Source organism: Cynocephalus volans, chromosome 1 (assembly GCF_027409185.1).
Source record: "Cynocephalus volans isolate mCynVol1 chromosome 1, mCynVol1.pri, whole genome shotgun sequence".
Lineage (NCBI taxonomy): Eukaryota > Metazoa > Chordata > Mammalia > Dermoptera > Cynocephalidae > Cynocephalus > Cynocephalus volans.
The window spans coordinates 208395732-208414504 of record NC_084460.1 but is presented as its reverse complement, the minus strand read 5'-3'; the positions used below and the strand labels follow the sequence as shown (position 1 = coordinate 208414504).

The 18773-nt window shown below is 37.7% G+C and overlaps 1 protein-coding gene across 1 annotated transcript in view; it reads right to left on the bottom strand.

The window, feature by feature from the left end:
• THSD7B (thrombospondin type 1 domain containing 7B) overlaps nucleotides 1–18773 on the bottom strand; it is a 691892-nt gene that overhangs the window by 22919 nt on the left and 650200 nt on the right. The window contains exons 20-23 of the mRNA XM_063077053.1: nucleotides 8700–8845; nucleotides 2861–3020; nucleotides 708–881; nucleotides 513–608 (exon numbers count right to left, since the gene is read on the bottom strand). Of these exons, the coding sequence (XP_062933123.1) occupies nucleotides 513–608; nucleotides 708–881; nucleotides 2861–3020; nucleotides 8700–8845 (576 nt within the window). The remainder of the gene's footprint in view (nucleotides 1–512; nucleotides 609–707; nucleotides 882–2860; nucleotides 3021–8699; nucleotides 8846–18773) is intronic.

Sequence of the window (18773 nt, the reverse complement as noted above, 5' to 3'; positions counted from 1 at the left end):
ATTGCATGAATACAGATTCTATATTCTATAGAAAAAAAGATTTTTTGCATCATTAACACATATAACATTTTAATTTTTAAATTTTATCTTTATCAACCTTTTTAATTTCATTTTCTGAGTATGTTTCATAATATGATATATCAGCTTAGCAGTGCAGAAATACGTGTTGAGGTATATCTTCAAAAACTTTTTACCAAGAAGGTATATGATTTAAAATTTCAGAAACCATTATTTTAAACTAGAATCTGTCCTTTTCAATCTTTGTCTCAGATCATGACATTTAAGGACATTTTATTGTGTTACAGCGTATTTCTTTAAGTTGTCTGACATATTATAGGTCTTCAAATAGAATTGTTTGCTTTCTAAGATGAACAGTTCTAATGAAAATTTGCCAGAAATATAATCCAAGCCACCTGCCCAGTCATCCTTCACTTGTAATTTGTGAGCTAATTCTTACAAACAGCAATTCAGAGATCGTTTTGAAGTGCCAACCAAGTCTCAGGGAGGAATACCTGTAACATTGACTCCATCGGAACGTTGGCACCACACACTTCGTTCATTATTGTTCCAAAGACTTGCTTTCCATGTGTAGTGATAACATTTGCCCCCTGTAAGTAAATACAACAGCAGTTCTATTACATCTTACTTAAAAATAAAATAACCATTGATTAATCAAAGGCTGAACAATTGGATAGTGCTCTTGGTACCTGTACAGGGGCGTGTTTCTAGAACCTGTTGGGGGCAGCTGTCTTGGTTCTCAAAAGACTGGATTATAAATGTCCTTGACCTGGATTGGCGGCCCATAGTCTCAAAGCTTCTTCCATCGATGCAGGTTAATTCGCATGTACTCCACTCTGACCATTCAGTTAAATGGCAGTCTCCTGGACAGTCATGTAGAGTACAGGGCAGGAAAACAGCAGAAAAACTGGTACTTGACAACATTTACACGGACACAGTTCACACAGAGTGTTGTGGTGGTAGTGCAGTGATATGGGCTCGTTCTAGATGTTACACATTCTATTTTGATCAATTTTCCAATTAGGAAGTACTAAGAATGACAAACTAATTTATAGTTTAATCTAGTTTAACTAAGGAATGTCAAAAAGTAGGTTGCCATTACTTTGCTTAAAATTGTAGTAGTCATATCTAGAGAATACCGTGTTTGCTAGAGATAGTAAAATTTTTAAAAGGGAGATGTAAAGATTACAGCAACTCAGTTTTCTAAGATCCACATAACATTGTAAAATGGATGTTCATAGAAACCATATAAAAGAGAACAAGTAGGTCACTGAAATGAAATATCTTTTGGCTTAAAGAATATTTAATACTCTAAATATATACATATAGTTTATTTATATATATATATTATATATTTATACATATGTGTGTATATATGGGTGTGTATATATTACGTGTACATGTATACATGTGCGTACACATATACATAATATGTTACACACTGTATTAGGAATATATTAAGTCACCTTAAACTTATGCCACCATTTGTATTACAAATTGTTAGCTAAGTCATATTATTAGAATTAAAAAAAAAAAAAAAAAACCTCATTCATTTTATGTAACTGAAAGGGACCGTAGTCAGAAAATGACCATCTTTGGGGTAACTAGGACCAAGCAGAGAATTTCAGTTAGCCATTAACTTGGGAACTGATAATCATCAATTCCTTAAGGTTCTCAGGGGAACTGAGAAACTGACCATATGGCTGGAACTGCCCAGAAATGAAATCACACCCTCTTACGCTGATTTACTTTAGAGGTTGTGCACCTACAATTAAGGACTGATACTAAGTTTTCTTGTTTTTGTTACCTCCCTAACCAGCTGCAAACAGAGGAAATATAAGAGAGAGGTAAAACAATCTAGCTGATTATGAACTCTCATTCTTACTTAAAGGAAAACTGCATCCACATAATTAGAGTTCCAAGTCAGGTATTTTTACATTCTAATGCTGTTTGACTGAGGTTATTGTCTTTGAGCTCTCCTTAGGAGATAAGGACTCCAACCCCTAGATAACATCAAGGGCTTGAAGCCAACCAGTCCACCAGCTGCAGATTGCATGACCCCAAAGCAACCAGTCCATTATGGGACTCTGACATCTGACACAGACCCTCTGCTGATCCCAGCCTCTCCCTTTTTTTGAAGGACAAATACCCTTACCTCATTTTCTCCCCTCTTCCCCTTTATAAGCCCCAGAACAGGCATCAGAAGGCTGGATGATCTTAGCCTGGTAATCCCCCAGATGCCAGTTATCTGAATAAATCTTCCAGTCCTTGCACCAACTTTTGGACTTTTGAATCATTTGTTTAGTGCAAAAGGGCAAACCAAGCCTGGTCTGCCAGTAATAATAATGACCTTCATATTTACACAGAACTTGACTGTTTACAGAGTGCTTTCACAAACCCATAGCCTTACTGGTTCCCATCATGCCATCGCCTAGGATTCATCCTTTCATGGATTTAGTCAACACCGATTGAGTGCTGGCCAATGTGCTAAGTGCTGTGGGGTCAGGAATTATCACCACCTGTTCCACTTTAAAAAACTATTGCTCAAAGGGGCTAGATTATGTGTCCCAGGTAAAGCACCAGTGAAATAATAGATACAAGATCCTAACTTAGCTCTTAAATCTCCAAATCCAGTGCCTTTCTTTTCTTCTGCCTCCTTTGCCTCCATCAAAGCAGTAGGTATATTCCAAAGTGATAATCACAATTAAAAATGAATTAAAGTTAATTAAAGGCTTCAATTTTAGGGAGATAGAGCTTCTCCAGAAACAAACAAAAAAATTGAAAAAATAAATAAGTAAAAAGATCACCATGGAAAGCACTCCCAATCGTTAGAATTGTGTACCTGGGCAGGGCACAGAACACGGCTGCTTCAGGATGCTGTCTTGAAAGGGCATTTCTCCACACAGTGCATCCTCTGCATGGATAGCTGTGTGAGAGATGGAACCATTGTGGACCACGCAGGAAAGGCTGCGAACCTGCACTCCTTCCCCACAGTCTCCTCCCTGTGAGGGCAAAGGATTCTCTCAGAATTACTCCAATAATTAGCATCTCAAATTCTTGGTTCTGGCCACCTCTGTACTAAGAAAACCTTAGTTGCATATTCTGAAAATGTCTTCCCCTTGGGAGTTAATCTCTCAATTGTTGACAACAAAGCATCACTGAGTAACTCTTTTAGAGCTGATAGAGAAGCTGGAGAAGAAATGCAAATCTGTGCCTTGGGATTTAGGTATTCAGAATAAGATGATTCATTATGGAACTCAGCCAGGATTGACTAAAAAAGAAACACAATACATAATTTGTCTAGGTGTATGTGATAAAATGGCCTATCCATAATCACCTCCCAAGAGAATACGTAGAGCCACAGGGCATAAATTTTTCTTTTATTTTACCTGTTTTTCTTTTGTGCAGAATTCAGTGCTCTCTTATACAGATTAGGTTGGGGTTTCCAGTAAAACATTGCTTTTATCTACTACCATGAGAAGTTGTTTTCTCAGCATGCTTTCTGTGCTGAATAGTGTTCTTTGAAGATATTTCTTACCAATTCCACTCAGATATTCCAGGCAATTAGAAAAATTTAGCACAGTATCTCACAGAAACAGAAGTTTTGACTTGGAGGGTTTTTAATGGTTACCTGGCCCATCTATCTGCCTGATGAAAGGTTTCCGCGTACAAAACTTTGGGCAGGTCCTCAAGAGAGGTGTACCTTCTCCTCAATTTTAGTCAGGCTCATACTTCAAAAAGAAGTTCATTGGATATTTGGATCACTTTAGTTGATAGCTCTGTTTTCTTACAGATGTCCTAGAAAACAGAGCAAAGCTTCTATACTAAGGTGACGCAATCCAGGATGGCAAGCGGGAGACTGAGAGAACTGAAGCTAGAAAGAAGGAAAGCAAATAAAGGAGGGGTGGTGTGTTACCAAGCTGGCCTCAACCTCACACAAAAGCACAGGTGGTTTCTTGGTCATCTGCAACATGTTCTGGACAGGTCATGTGGTATCAGCATGCCTCAGTACCACCCATGAGGATTGGGGAGGGGAGAGAGGAAGGGAGAGGCATTTAAATGTCAGCAATGTTTTGGATCTAGGACCTAGTTCTCATTGATCAACATTCAATCTATGGAGTATTAACTCCTCTGTACTTCCAAGTTGTGTTATTCAGCTTTCACTAAGTCCAGAAGTTGGAGAAGGATCTATAGCCTTTGTGACTATTGCTGCTGCTGTGGTTGCAAAGAGAGAGAGAGAGGAAGAGACAGAGAGAGAGATGCCAGTAGGAGCTCAGGCCTGCAAACTTCCCAGCTTTGCATCTTTGTTGTTGCAGTCAGGGATGGTACATACCAAAACTTATTATTAGGTGACAGTCTGACGACTCTGCACTGGGAAACTGAGTTTCGTCTCCGTTTTATCTCATCTTCCCTGCAGGACTCACAAACTGTATTGCCCAGACCTTGGAGCTGCTGTGGCTCTTGCAAGAGTAAAGAAGGACAATGTGGTCAGCTAGAGTAGTCACGAAAGCCTGGAGCAGATGATCCAGGGGCCAATGGACCGGCTAGACACCAGCCAGGCCAAGGCACAGTAGTAGTAGCTGCTGGGCATCAAGGGAAGATCGTGGATAGGCTGCTGGAGGAGCAGGATGGCTCAGAGTGGCTGCTGAGAAAGATTCTTGACATAAGGAAGTTGGGACTCAAAGACATACTGGCAATAAAGAAAAGGGTATAATATGGAAGAATCCAAGTTGTAGCAACCTGAAGCCTGAAGGCACATACATTGGGGATGTTATGCACTCTTTTAGAGATGTTTAACAGGAATTATGAATTATTTGTCTAAGATGATGTCTTAGTGTATCTGGGCTGCTTATAACAAAGTTCCTTAGACTGGGCAATTGATAAACAATAGAAATTTATTGTTCATAGTTCTGGAGGCTAGAAAGTCTGAGATCAAGACACCAGCATGTTTGATGTCTGGTGAGGTCCTGTTCCTCACAGACAGTACCCTCTAGTATCCACACATGGTGGAAGGAGACAATACGCTCCCTCTGGCCTCTTTCATAACGACATTAATCCTATTCATGAGGGCTCCATTCTCATGGCCTAATCAATGGCCCCACCTCTTAATTCCATCACATTGGAAATTAAGTTTCAACATATACATTTTGGGGGGACACAAACATTCAGACCACAGCAGATGGCAATTTCCACATTTGATTTATTAATATCTCATAATTTGTTCTAATCATTTTAATGGCTACTGTGAAATTGCAAAAAAAAAAAAAAAGAGAGAGAGAGGCAAAAAAAAAACAGAGCACCATAATTTTAAACCTAAATGCATTTTCTTCAGAGATAAGTGGAGATTCAAAATCAATTCACAGTAGATTCATTCAAAGCAAATGTTACAGTATATGTTTACTTCCTGAAGTGGAAATAACAGATGTAAATTAAATTTCATTTTTTGAGGGGGAGGGTTCTCTCATAACTTACTATTCCAGATGAGGGATCCATTGCAGAATTGTCTAGGTATATGTTTTGCTATAGAGTATAAAACTTTGTGTACTTGGAAAAAAGAGTCTAACGATACTGCAGCATATATGAAATCTGGAAGTACTGATATCTGGAACCTCAGGTAACAGAAGATGCAATTGATTAGAGTTTAGTTTGACACTGAATGAGACAGAATGTGAAGAAATAACAGGGAACAAGCCTACCCCAGGGATCGCTTTTAAAACCAAGACAAACAACAATATGCTCCAAGTATGTACCTTGGGATCAGTCCATATTCAACCTTAATCTCTTTATACCTTTGACAACAGCCACAATATGAAAAGAAATCAGCATCAGAATGATAATTTCATTCACAAAACAAGCATTTACTAACCTACGTTTATCAGACTTTACACACTAGGGCCTGAAAACAGACCCAGGCTTCTTAGAGCAAGATGGTAAACAGCAAGGTTTCTCTCACTAACTCTTCACTGTTCGGATCAGTAATGGAGGTTTTGTATACACTGAATCAGTCTCTCTACCAGATGTGGATAGGCAGATGGTGCTAATAAGTATAATCATAATTTTAATCAAAATTATAATAGCAACTACCATTTACTGAGCTCTTAATTTATGTCAGGTACTATGCTAAGTACTTTATATGACTTATCTAATCCCTACCAAAAAACCCAGCAAACTAGATACTATTGCTACCCCCATGACATAGATAAGAAAACAGATGCTTGAAGAGATTAGAGATTTGGCCAAAAATGGAGCTAGGAATTAGCAGAATCATAACCAAAATTAGGGATGCTAGACTCCAGAGTCTTAGCTCCTCAAGAGGATTTATCAGCATATGTGTGGATACAGGCTAGCAACTGAGGAACTTGGGAAGAAAGAGTTAGGTAACACTAAAAAAAATGGGATAAATACTTCCTTTCCCCCATGAGATATTGGCAGAACTGGCAAATTCACTGTGCCCTATGCAAGCTTCTGTATTATGGTTTGATGCTTCATGATGGAAAGATATCATCACCACCCTCAGTGAATGAACTCCCATTCAGCAGCTTAGGATGCGCAGGACAAGAGGAAGCTGAAATGCAGCTGAAGACAGATGCTCTTCCTTTGTGTGCAAAGGCCCATGTGTATTTTGATCAATAATTCTGAAAACTCAGCACACACACACACACACACACACACACACACACACACACACATTTGCTTATGTGTGTGTGTGTGTGTGTATACATTTGCTTATGTATGTGTTTGTACATATGCACATTTAAGAAAAGAAAAAATTCATTAAAGATAGCCTGCTTTCCTTCTCTCAGAGTTACCAATTAGGCTGTAGGAAAAGCAAGAATGCAGCTAAAACTCAAGAAAAACTCAACTCAGATATCATGATTCTCTTTCTTGCTTCTGCTTTTCTTTGCATTGTCTTTGTACTTTCATGCTTCTGAGTGGCTGACTTTACAAGGCGGAAAAAATGCAGCAGCTAAGAGCTCCTGATTATAGTACCTTTGAACAGCTTCAATTACATTTCAAATTCTTAGGGAAGAGCACTGATTGACTCTGTTTGGGTTAAGTGCCCACCCAGCATAGCTAACTATAGACTTGTTTTCTGAGGGCTTTGCCTGGAATAAGTCTAGCTCCAGAGTTTCTTCCCAACTGGAGGTGTCAGGGAATGGGACTGACACCGTCTAGAAATCTCAGGCAGTTCTGAAGTTTCTGGAGGCAAAAGGCAATGACCTTCTCTTGTGGGTCTCTGGTGGCCTCACCCACCACCAGCACCACTACAGAGAATAGTCACAAACCACCACTTTTGTCCCTCTGGTTCTGGCAAAACCTTAACACGGGACAGCAAAACACTACATTTGGCATTTGTTTGTAATGTTCCTATGGGACAAGTTGGCAGACTTGTCTATCAAAAAAAAAAAGCTCCTGACACCTGAGAAGAGAGATGGGCAATTTCAAAAGAACAAGTAAGGCACAGTAGTAGTTGCACACCTAGTGAGACTTGAAGTGTGGATATCATCAGCCCTGTCTCTCTGTTCCTCCCTCCTCCCATCCTCTGTGTTCCCTCTCTTCTTCCGAACTTTCCTTTCCCTTCCCCTTGCAATGGCTTCCTGAATTCTTTGAGTTTATTTCTCTACTCAGTTAAATTATCACAATTATAAGGAGAAATATTTCTTCCATTTTCTTTCTAATTGTAAATGATTCCAAACAGCATTTATAAATTGCTGAAGACTTAGGAAAGAAGATTTTAGACTAGTTGACAAAATATTAATATTTAAGGCTACTGGGTTACTTCTGAATTAGCTAATTAGCATGGTTACTTTATTTTCTGTAAAAAAGGAGACTGAACAAATGTACCACACATTTTTGTTCCTCTGGGACCTATTTAAATACGTGGGCATTTAACTTCTGCAAGATAATAATGCTGCATGACAATGTCATTTTGATAGAACACTAAACATCGCTATGAGAATACTCAGCAGATTTCTTAATGCATAATCAAAATTATTGTTACCTAATTAAAATCTTCTTTGGAACATGAACTGAAGGATAAACTAGTAAAATAAGAAAATAGGGAAAATCAATGCGCTTTCTCTTAAGCAAGAAGCCAGAGAGAAAATGCAGTAGAGGATCTTTGCTGATCCAGCAAAAGCTCTGGGTATGTGATATATTATGACATTGCTAGGCATTTATATTTCAGGCCAATAAAAAAGTAATCATTGAGGAAAATGTAGTAACCTTGGTTCGTGTAATAATGTTAAAATATAACTTTCATACACTTTTGGTTTTCTGCCCATATGCAAGATTTTTTCATAAGCCTCTTTAAGAAATACAATCTAAAGCAAGCTGTGCAGTTCCACAGCATCAGGGTTTTGCCTAATCAAATAACACTGCTATTACCAACAAGTCAAGAAAATAACAGAATTCTTGAGGATGCCAAAGGGATTGAAAATCTCATGACCTGGCCTATTATAATCAGTGCCTAACGGATGGCTATTTATTTTCCTAGCAATATCACTCTGCATGAGGTTAAGTCACTTGGCTGTATTTTTTCATGTCCTCCATTGCATTAAAAATACATTGTGCCAGATCCCTGGTGCTGTGAAATTTATTCCATCAGCACATAGGTTTGATCAGACAAGTGCTTTGGACATTCTGAGAAGCATTTCTCTAAGTGTTATTCCATGACTTACCTCCAATTTACATGAAGACCAGTTGCCAAGGACCCAGCTGTAGCAGGGGGTCACTGGGCAGGTTTTCTGCTGGGTAAGCTCTGTGGGGCATGGCCGTCCTTCTCCTTGGGTTGGCATAATGATAAATCGAGTCCGGCTCATTTGACCTAAAATGATAAGAAAGTTGTCAGCTTTTTGGTTAGAGTTTGGCTTAGAAAGGGACTTGAAGGACAGAATGTTGCCTTAAACATGTAGGTCTTCATTATAATACACTGAACTCTGTCCTGTCCACTTTTAGTTTTTCTGCCATTTTAATTTAGATTTCTACAGAGACACAGGCTATATAGGGCTTCGTAATGCTTAAAGAACCTGAAATTCTGTCTCCTATGTCTTTAGTCTTAATAAGTCCAAACTTTCCATTGTTGCCAAATAGACTGATCCTGAAAACACTGATAGAATGTTAATTCATTTAACAAATATTTACTTATTAAGCTCTAATATGATCAAGACATCTTGCTGTGTGCTAGGGACGGTAATAAAATTGTCAGACATAACTTCTACTCGCAAAGACCTTATATTTTAGGCCAAGATTACAAATTCAAAACCAAAATCAAGAAAGTTGCATGTTCTTTGCCTATTAGGCTATAAATTAGCAAGTAAGGTAAAAACTGCACGTAAACCAAATTACCTTAGGAAGGTGCCACCCTGAGGTCTCAAGAGTGTCTTTCAATAAATTCAACACAGCTAATTTTCCTAGGGATTTAGGATACATTTTCTTCTTCCCTGAGCACAAGGTAAAGTTGTTGGGTTGTATGAAGACACCAAAATGTTTGAAAAACATATGTTCAAATACTAGTGTTCCATTGTACAATGCAAGACAATTGGTTAATAAGAATGGCTGAGGAAAGAACAGGGCTCCCACGTTATCTTATGCCCACTCCTGGGCATCAGGTCAGAACTCCTTACGTGGAATAGTGGATGAAATGACCTGCAGTATTTAAACGTTTGTCTCGCTTGCTCTCCCACTCGCTCTTGTCCTCACTATTTTTTACTGATGTGGTACTAAGTGCATATAATTTAGTTCCTATTAGTTGTCTGTGAATATGATGTCCTGCCATTGTTGTTATAAAGTTAATTATGTAATTGTGTTTGTGGTAAATGTTAAAGGAGAAAAAGAGGGTTTTATGGGACAATGTAATGGAGGGACAGCCCAAACTGAGAAGGAATCAGATCATAATCCTGAGCAGCTGGATTTTAAGCAAAATCTGAAGGGGTGGAAGCCAGACATGATGTGCACAGTGTGCCATGCTGGGGAAGGAGCAAGTGAAGAGAGTGTGAGATGCAAAGAGGCGTCACATGTCTGAGGACCTGACAGAGGCCAATGAGGCTGGAACAGAGAGAGTGAGGGAGGGAAGAGTTTGCGACAGTGCTGTTAAAGCTGTTAAAAGCAGAGCCTTTTGGTTGATGTCAAAGATTCTACTTTATATCCTAAGAGAAATGAGAAGCTAGTGATGACCACACTTCTGCATAGAATTCATCCGAAAGCCCTGGGTAGAAATAATAATCAGATGCTTTCAAGTTCAGAGACAAGTAAGGGTAACTCACACTTTCAGAGGACTAGACCTCTTACCATCCACCAGAATAGTATCACAGATTTGGTGGTCAACCAATTTTCTCTGAGAAGACCCTTGAGGAAAAGTAGGTCATTCTAATCACTAAATTCTAAATTTTGTGAAGCTTGTGCTTCTGTCCCTAACATGGGACTTTACATTAACCACTAATTGAGTATTTGTTTAATTCATGTTTTTATAAATTGTCTACATGATATTGCTATCTGAAAATGTATGGTGATATAATAATATCAATAATATTTATTGAACCGGTACCACGAGCTAGGCAATATTCTAAACACTTTACACGTGCTGACTCATTTAATAGCGATACAACCCTAAGGAAAATTTTATTATTTTTATATTATAAATGGGGGAAGTGAGGCCCAGAGAGCTTAAGTCACTGGTCTGAGGTAAAAATGAAAAAAAAAAAAAAGCCCTAGTAAGCTGCAGAACGGGATGCAAACCCAGGCTGTTTTGCTCCAGAGGCGGCTGAATTAACTACGCTGCTGGGAAAATCTAGGAAGACAGGAAGGATAGCTACCTATAAAGCGAGACATCAAAGGAACTTCCGATGGTGATAACATTTTTGTCAATGTCAATACGAAGCTGGTGAACAACAGAATCTACCCGTTCTGCATCCTAGGGCACTGAGCTCCTGTGTGGAGTACGTGTGTTTGAAGAGATGTGCTTCTGAGCATAACTCAAACTAAATCAGACGGATCAGTCATCATTCATATGAAATGTCCCTGCCTGATAAACACACTGGGCTCAAGACTTTTCATTAATTCTTACTTAAATACTCCTCAGTTGTATAATTATTTTTATGTTTATTTTCTTGACCTAAATACCTATTATCCTAATTTCATTATAATTGCATTCCATTCTATCCATCTTTGTAAGAATAATGACAGTGTGGTATTGCTTTTATTACAGCCAAAGAGGCTCTATTTCATCATAAACAAGTAACTTCAAGTTTGCTCTTAAATTGATAGCGTGCTGATGGCCAGTACTTTAGAACCATGTTACTTATTTCCATTAAAGTGGCAGATATTTTCTGCTGGACATAGAGGTGAAAGAAACCTAATGAATTCAGTAGGGGAAAAAAGAAAAAAACAAAACAATGCTATTACTTTTTGAAATAATGAAATCTTAAGACCATTAGCACAGCTATATGATTTTTATCTATCTTTTGCTATCCAAACACAAAGGTAAAGTTTTCAAACAATACTTACTATTACCAAGAATATGTTTTTAAAAAACCAAGGAGCATAGGGTAAATCTACATTTTGAAGTATATCATTGTGTTCAATTGGTTTAAAGTTCAACAAAAAATTTTACTAACAAAGGATGTCAAAGTGTAAAAAAAAATCACTTGACCTGAAGTCTCCATGTGGTACTTGATTTTGTAAGCTCCTTTTATTTTTTAAGTCAGGGATTTTGGTTGTATAAGTTAAGTAACCAGAGAAAGTAACCCTAAAATCAGAGACTCTTTTACAAATTCTGATTGAGTAAATTTAAAAATCTAGCAACATGGAATGCAGATGGTATTGGCAAAGAGGCTTGCCAGCTTCCAGGATTGCCAAATATCTGGGATTCCAAACCTCAGACTGGATGGAAGAGTCTATCATGCAACTGTCTCTCAGCAATGAGTATTCCATCAGGACTCCCTAATGACAGGAGACTGAGGAATTGTTTTGGTGACAGTGAATTTTATGGGGAGAGAGAAAACAGTAGAGAATGTGATTTAATTAAAGGTATTTAAAAGTACGATGTGGTATGAAACATGGGAAGAAGAGAACTTAAAAATAGCTGATGGGTGGTGTAAAGAAACCTGTACTTGTCCTCAAAAGTCTCTTGTTGGAAGCAGTTCTCTCAAATTAACAGCTAGTAAATGATGTTCCTGTATACAAGTACATTAACTACTTGGAGCAAGGATTTCCTGTTCTGCAAAATAAAACTAAGAATACAGAAAGTCCTTATTACTTGAGGATAATTCATGTTGGGGAAAATGCCACTTAAAAGTGAATCTATTTTAAATGGGAATCAAATTAGTTTTAATAAATGGTAAAAAAAAATATTTAAATGGGATTTTTTTCTGGAACTAAAAAGTGTGCAAGTGTGTTTATTTTATCTAATATCAACTACCGTATAGATTATAATTACAACTATGCACTCATTATTAGGACACATAATAAATAAGTCATTGATATTTCTTGGTAATCTTATGATAGAACTACAAAAGTCCTGTTTTTTCATGGTTGACTTTCATGGCTTCATCATAGTCTTCGGCCTTTGAGTCAATTTTCACCAAATTTCCCAAGGGCTGCCTTTAATCTTTGGTGTGAAAATCACTTGATTTTGTATCCCTTTGTTGCAGGTGTACATCCCATTTGCAGCTAGAGATAGACCAACCAATCCCCTGATGGGTCATGAAAGAACACGGGTGTTAACAAAGGAAGCTTGTTGATTTTGGATGGTTTTGTAAGTCATCAGTTCATTATTGAATATTTTGATACTATGATGGGTTTTGCTTCCTCCAAAACTCACAATTATGGGGATTCAGATAAAGAATATTCAGATGACAGGGACTACCTGGATATATTCACGTAGGTTGTGTGAGCCAAAACATACCACATATAAAAGCAATTTACAGAATATCTAAAATATATGAAACACTTATTAAAAATTTTTCTATTTTTAAACATTTATTTTTAACAAATACTATTTCATATCTTTTCCTAGAAAGATGTGCTCTGATATGTAGATGATACAGCATATTCTTGCTTAACTCTTTTTCCTTTTTTATTGTGCTTTCTTCATTGTCCTTCCCCTGAGAGAACTGTCTCTACCTCTGGCCCCTGTGACAAACAAATCCCTTCAACACGAACCAAGATCTCAGGCTGAGCTTAAGATACAGTTATTAACATTCTCATTTAATACATGATAAACTGAAGCTCAGAGAAATTAAATAATTTTTGCAAAATCACACAGCTAGAATGTTTGGAACAAAGGTTGTCTGACTCCAAAAGCATGTGCTTTCCCATAGATCTCATCTGGTCCATGTCACAGGTATAATCTAATTGTTAGGCCACTTGAACACGTTTGAGAATTGCACTTTGCTATATTCTCTGCAATAAAGTTGTCACCTTTACTCATTTCTTTCATATTCTTCTTTAGCAAACAGTAATTAAGATTACTGTACTGACACCTTTCTCCTATGATAACTATTTGCTTTTGGGTGCTCATCAGAGTAAATTTCTGAAAAAAGCAGAATGTCAGATTGTATATAAAATTTTCAATCTCACGCAACTCTTTATTCTGGACATCTAAAAAGTTGTTGGAACTCTACTTTTCACTTCTCTTAACTAATATCATCTGGAATTTTTATCCAAGTTTCTTTGAAGTGCAAAATTTGCTTCAAATATACCCTGGTGGACAGGGATTTGAGGTTAAGCTTATTTTCCAGTGTAATAGAGTGGAGAAACATTACAGTTCTGGTCTGCATCCTAATGACAACTCTTCAGTATACGTTTGGCATTGTTAGAGATGAAAGGCATGGCGATGATTCTTCAGTGACAGTTTCAGTCCATTGGCTTCTCCTATAGAGACATTTCTTGACTTTCTGAAAATTGCTTCAGGCACGCAGACACTTTTCATCCCAGAGAACACGCATGCTAGGCAAGATGAAGCTTTCATAGGCTTTTCAGGGTACAGCAGATTCTAGTCTCTGCCAGGACCATCTCACTGGGAGTGAGGCCAGTTATACAAGACAGAAACAAGACTATGGTTTTAGAGGTCAAGATAGACCATGATATCATGGGGTCTTTTACGGGCACAAAATTAAGCACCTTTGTCTTTGCTTGGATATAAAGAACTACAGACTTTTCTGTAGCGAATGTGTATAGGCATTCCAACTGCTTACCCTCCGTTCCATTCTCAAAAATCATATTTCAGTCCCATTACAAACTAGCACAACTTGATGGACCACTGTAAATACCTATAAGCAGCAGCAATACTCTCAATGGTTCACTCCCATGGGATGCAATATAAGAAGGTCAAAAAGAGCGATGTTGGCAATCTTGGAGCTACTCTGTCCATTCTTTTTAAAGAAAACCATTGGAGTCACACATTGCCTATCTGTAAGATTGGCAGCTATGTTCCTATGAGATGGACTAGACTGTATGCAACATTATTGATTATGAGACAAGTATACACTTAGAAGGCTTAAAATTCAGGGGGACTTCTTAAAGCGATAATAAGTTTCACTATCCTTTGTGTTGCAGTCTAAGATCCATTTTCTCTGCTTATTCCTGAATATACCTATAAATTATAAGAATTTTTATAGTGATATAGCACCTAACCTAAGGCCATGTATGTTATAGGTGATTACAGAATGTCAGATGCAAACAGGCATAGTGGAACAAGTGGGGTTTGGGAGACACCAGATGTGCATTCAAATCTTTCCTCCACACTGACAAGCTGTGTGACCTTGGGCAGGTTATTTAACTATCTATCAGCACACCTGTAAAATTGGGTCCATACTTCATAATACTTCGTGAAGAATTACAAATATACTCCTGTATCAGTAATTTTGCCTTTGACTAACAAACACTAAAAAATAAAAGTAATCACTCTAATATTTTATCATTTTACAGATTAAAAAATAGTGCAAGTTATGCAAAGTATAAGCCGACAGCTCAAAGTCCTACAACTTGCCGTTGGAAAAGCAGGCTCTAAAACTCAGACTTCTGTTTTTTTGTCTAGTCTATCTTTTTTTGTCTAGTCTATTCTTTTCTATTCCACTACCTAGCTTCTTGTTCTTTTGCCATAGGAACTAATTACTTGACACAGAAAGTAAGTTTGCATTTTTATAACTATCAGACTGTTCCTAATCAAGATACCACAGTAATCAAATCTTATGCAGATATCAAAAATTAAAGTTACTTATTTGCCCTTGAAATCCGGAAGAAAAAAAAAAAGGTGGAAATCAGTTGTGCTTTGAAGTTAATACAAATTATTTTTTCATTATGGGCTAGAGTTGTCAGAAAAATTATGTACCATCTGGGAAATACAAGAGGCAGGCTGGATTATATAGTATAGAAAATATTATAAACTCACATACATTGAATTAAAAAATATGAAATAGGAAAAAATCATAGTCAGGAATTAATAACATTATCTTAGAGTGTTATCAGTTAAATAATTATGAATAATTCATGATATGCTAAATGTAGAGAGTTCTACATTCCACTGAACTGATGAAAATTCAACAGACAAAGATCATGACTAATCCAAATCTTAAGCTCTTCTATTACAAGCTTTGATCTTTGGAATCTATCTAAAAAGATCCGTTAGTGGAAGTTTAGAATGAGTCTCTTTCTAAACTGAAATAAATTGGATTCAAACTGTTCTGACCTTGAAATCTTTAATACAATTAGAAAGTATATGCCAAGCATCAGGTGTACATTAAAGAGGCACTCCAGATGCTTGGAAAATAAAGTAAGAACTTGTTTCAAAATTTCCCCTCAGATCAAGGGAGCTCTGTGAGTTTGATGGTGAAGTGTGGCTCTCTGGGAAGCATCTGGGACATCCTGCACACCAGGTTTTGCCCGACAACCCAGTGAATTCATAAACAGAGATAATTGTGTGAACTTCCGCCTTTGATAAAGAAATCAGCCGGGAGCTGCAGATGCTGAAGTCTGACTCCCATTTAACTTGCTTACTCACTTTAATGTGACTGAATAAACTCTCTTCTTGTGTTCTCTGCTCCACTGCTACAACCAGTTTGAAAAAAGAAGCGGCTCATACAAAAGACAGCTGTTGGCACTTTGTCTTAGAAGAGGCAAAACGCAAATGTCTCCCAGTGACAGTGTCCAACCTTTTCAGCTCCAGAATTTGGTCTCTTTTTAAGAAACAAGTTCATCTGTACCATACATTTCTGCTTTTGATTATTGCTGTTCATTTATTGTTTTCAGGTTGTGCTGCATGAGCATTAAGGTATGATTTAAATAGAGAATTCTCTTATTTTGGAAACAAAATGGACTGTTGTAGGAAGGCTGGAATGTGGAGAAGTTTGGGTCTGGTGAAGTATAATACAACTACAAAGGCTGCTTCAGCACAGTCCTGAGGTAGGTGCCTAAAAATTCAAGGCCCATGTGTCCTTTTCCTCTTATTCCTCTGCACTGTTCAATTTGTTTTTTAAGATTGAGGTTGGGCACAAATAAATACAGAAAAATACTCATCTTTGTTTTCTTTTTGTCTGAAGATCTTAACATAGAGCCTTGAATGTAACAGGTAGTCAAAAAATACTTGTGAGATTGAACACTGAGCAGCCTAGTTAAGAAAACATTTGTTACAAGAGCTATGGCATCACCGTGTCATTCAATTTTGACATAAATATCACTTCCTCAGCGGCCTTTCATCTCCCACTCTTCACCCTGCTGCAGGTTATTTGAAATTCCCCACCATGTGACCAGTTTTAGTTTCATTATAACACTCAGTATTCATTGTGTACTTGTTTATTTGCTTTCTCTCTGTCTTGTCCTCACCACCCAATTTTTTACTAGAATATTAGGTTTATGAGGCCTGAGGCTTTGTTCATCTGGGATCTAATCTGTTGCATGCACAGTATATCCTCAGTTCCTGGAAGACTGTCTGCCACTCAGAAAGCATCCAATGAGTATTCATGAAATGTATAATAAATTTCTTCTATAGTCTTGTATTTGGGAATGAAACCCCAAACAGTAGGGCCACCATATAATTTATTTTCCACACTCCCACTTTGACAACAGAAGAGGACACTGTTAGTTGCCAAGAAAATAGATGTAAACTTTATAAATCTTTGTTGAACAAACAAAGGAACAATGGAATACATATACATTTAGATCATTAGAGGGTTTGTCAGAGTCCAGGATTATGGAATATTATTATAAAAGGTGTTATCAAGTTTGTCAGTTCAGAAGATTAAGACACCTATAGGCCAAGAAAGGATTTCCAAGAAGTTATCCTACTAGACCCTAGAGACCAGCCAGAGGTGATTTATAACTGGCGATAGATAGATTTACCTGCCAAAGGGTGCTATTCAGATGATTTCCAAGTGGTTTATGCAACTTGATTTCTCTAAGTAGTTAACATTCTTTCCTTGTCCCGCTGTGACTTAGTTCACATAATGATTTTTCTTAGGAAATCTTTGGTTGCTTGTCTTTGTTTATTATCGTAAGGGTTAGAGAAAGCTGAATTTAAACTTAGAGTCTAGGTGCCTAGAATTCTCCAATAGTGGCATTCAGATTTGGAAGGGATTTTTTGTTTGTTTGTTTCTAGTAGACAAACAGGGTTTGATTAGTCCACAGCACCAACAGAACTGCTTGAAAAATTAAAGTGATATTTTAATACTAAACTTACGATTAGAGGTCTTATTTATAAAGGAGGTGTGTTGGCATAACCCGGCTCTCTATCACGTTTAAGTAATTTGGTACAGTGGCAGAATTAAGACTTTCAAGCAAAAATAATATTAAACAGATTTTCTGTCTCCTGGCATTGAATACATTCCTGGGTAATGGGGCCTAAGAATTTATGTATTTAGACAGAGGGAGGAGAAACCACCACTGGCAGAGGCTGACTGCCTTTGGGCTCGCAATCCAGCTTGCAAACCCTTCCCCTTTGAGCTTTCTGCTTATAGTCCAGAAGCTCCTGGGCAATGACAAGTAAAATTCTTCCAGTGTGCCAAGTGCTGTATTTCATCGGAACTGGGAAAATTCACCCATGAAGAATCCAGACAGGGTCTTTTGCACCTTAGAAAGACGAGACATTAAAACTGATTGCATTCATGCATGATAAAGTAATAGGAGGCAACAGAGGGGGTAATTGTGATGTTCCATGTGAGGAAAAGTGCCAAGCTGGAAAGAAGCATAATGCAAACAAGGGTAGGACTGAAATGCAGTGTGCTGGAGCACTCGGAGCCAGCAGGACAGTGGAAGGTGATGGAGACAGAGGGGCAGCACAGGTGAGATTCTGCAGGTTTGTGGGGGTCATGCTCACAGTACAGGACTTCATCTTTTCTCTACTTTTCCACACTACCCTTTCCTACTGGGAGAGTAACACATCCTAGCAGTGGCCCTTGAGGACAAGACTGCAGTGCTTATGGCTGTGAGATAACCAGGGTGTGTCTCCTCTGGACAGAGGATCAATTGTTTTGATGAAAAGCATCATTAATGTGAATAACACCTCTCCTTTGTATGAGTCTATAGTGAATTCATCAATATGCACTACTACCTACTTATTTGTTTACTTTCTGTTGTCCTCAACTTGATTTTAAATTCCATGACAATAGGGAAATTGGTTTCCACCCCCCCCCACTTCTGCATTCCCAACACATAGAACTATAACCGGCACATATGTTTGTTTAATGGATAGATGAATTGATGAATAACTTGTAAGTCAATAGGAAAAAGCTTGATCCGATTTCAGATTTTCATTTTTTTAA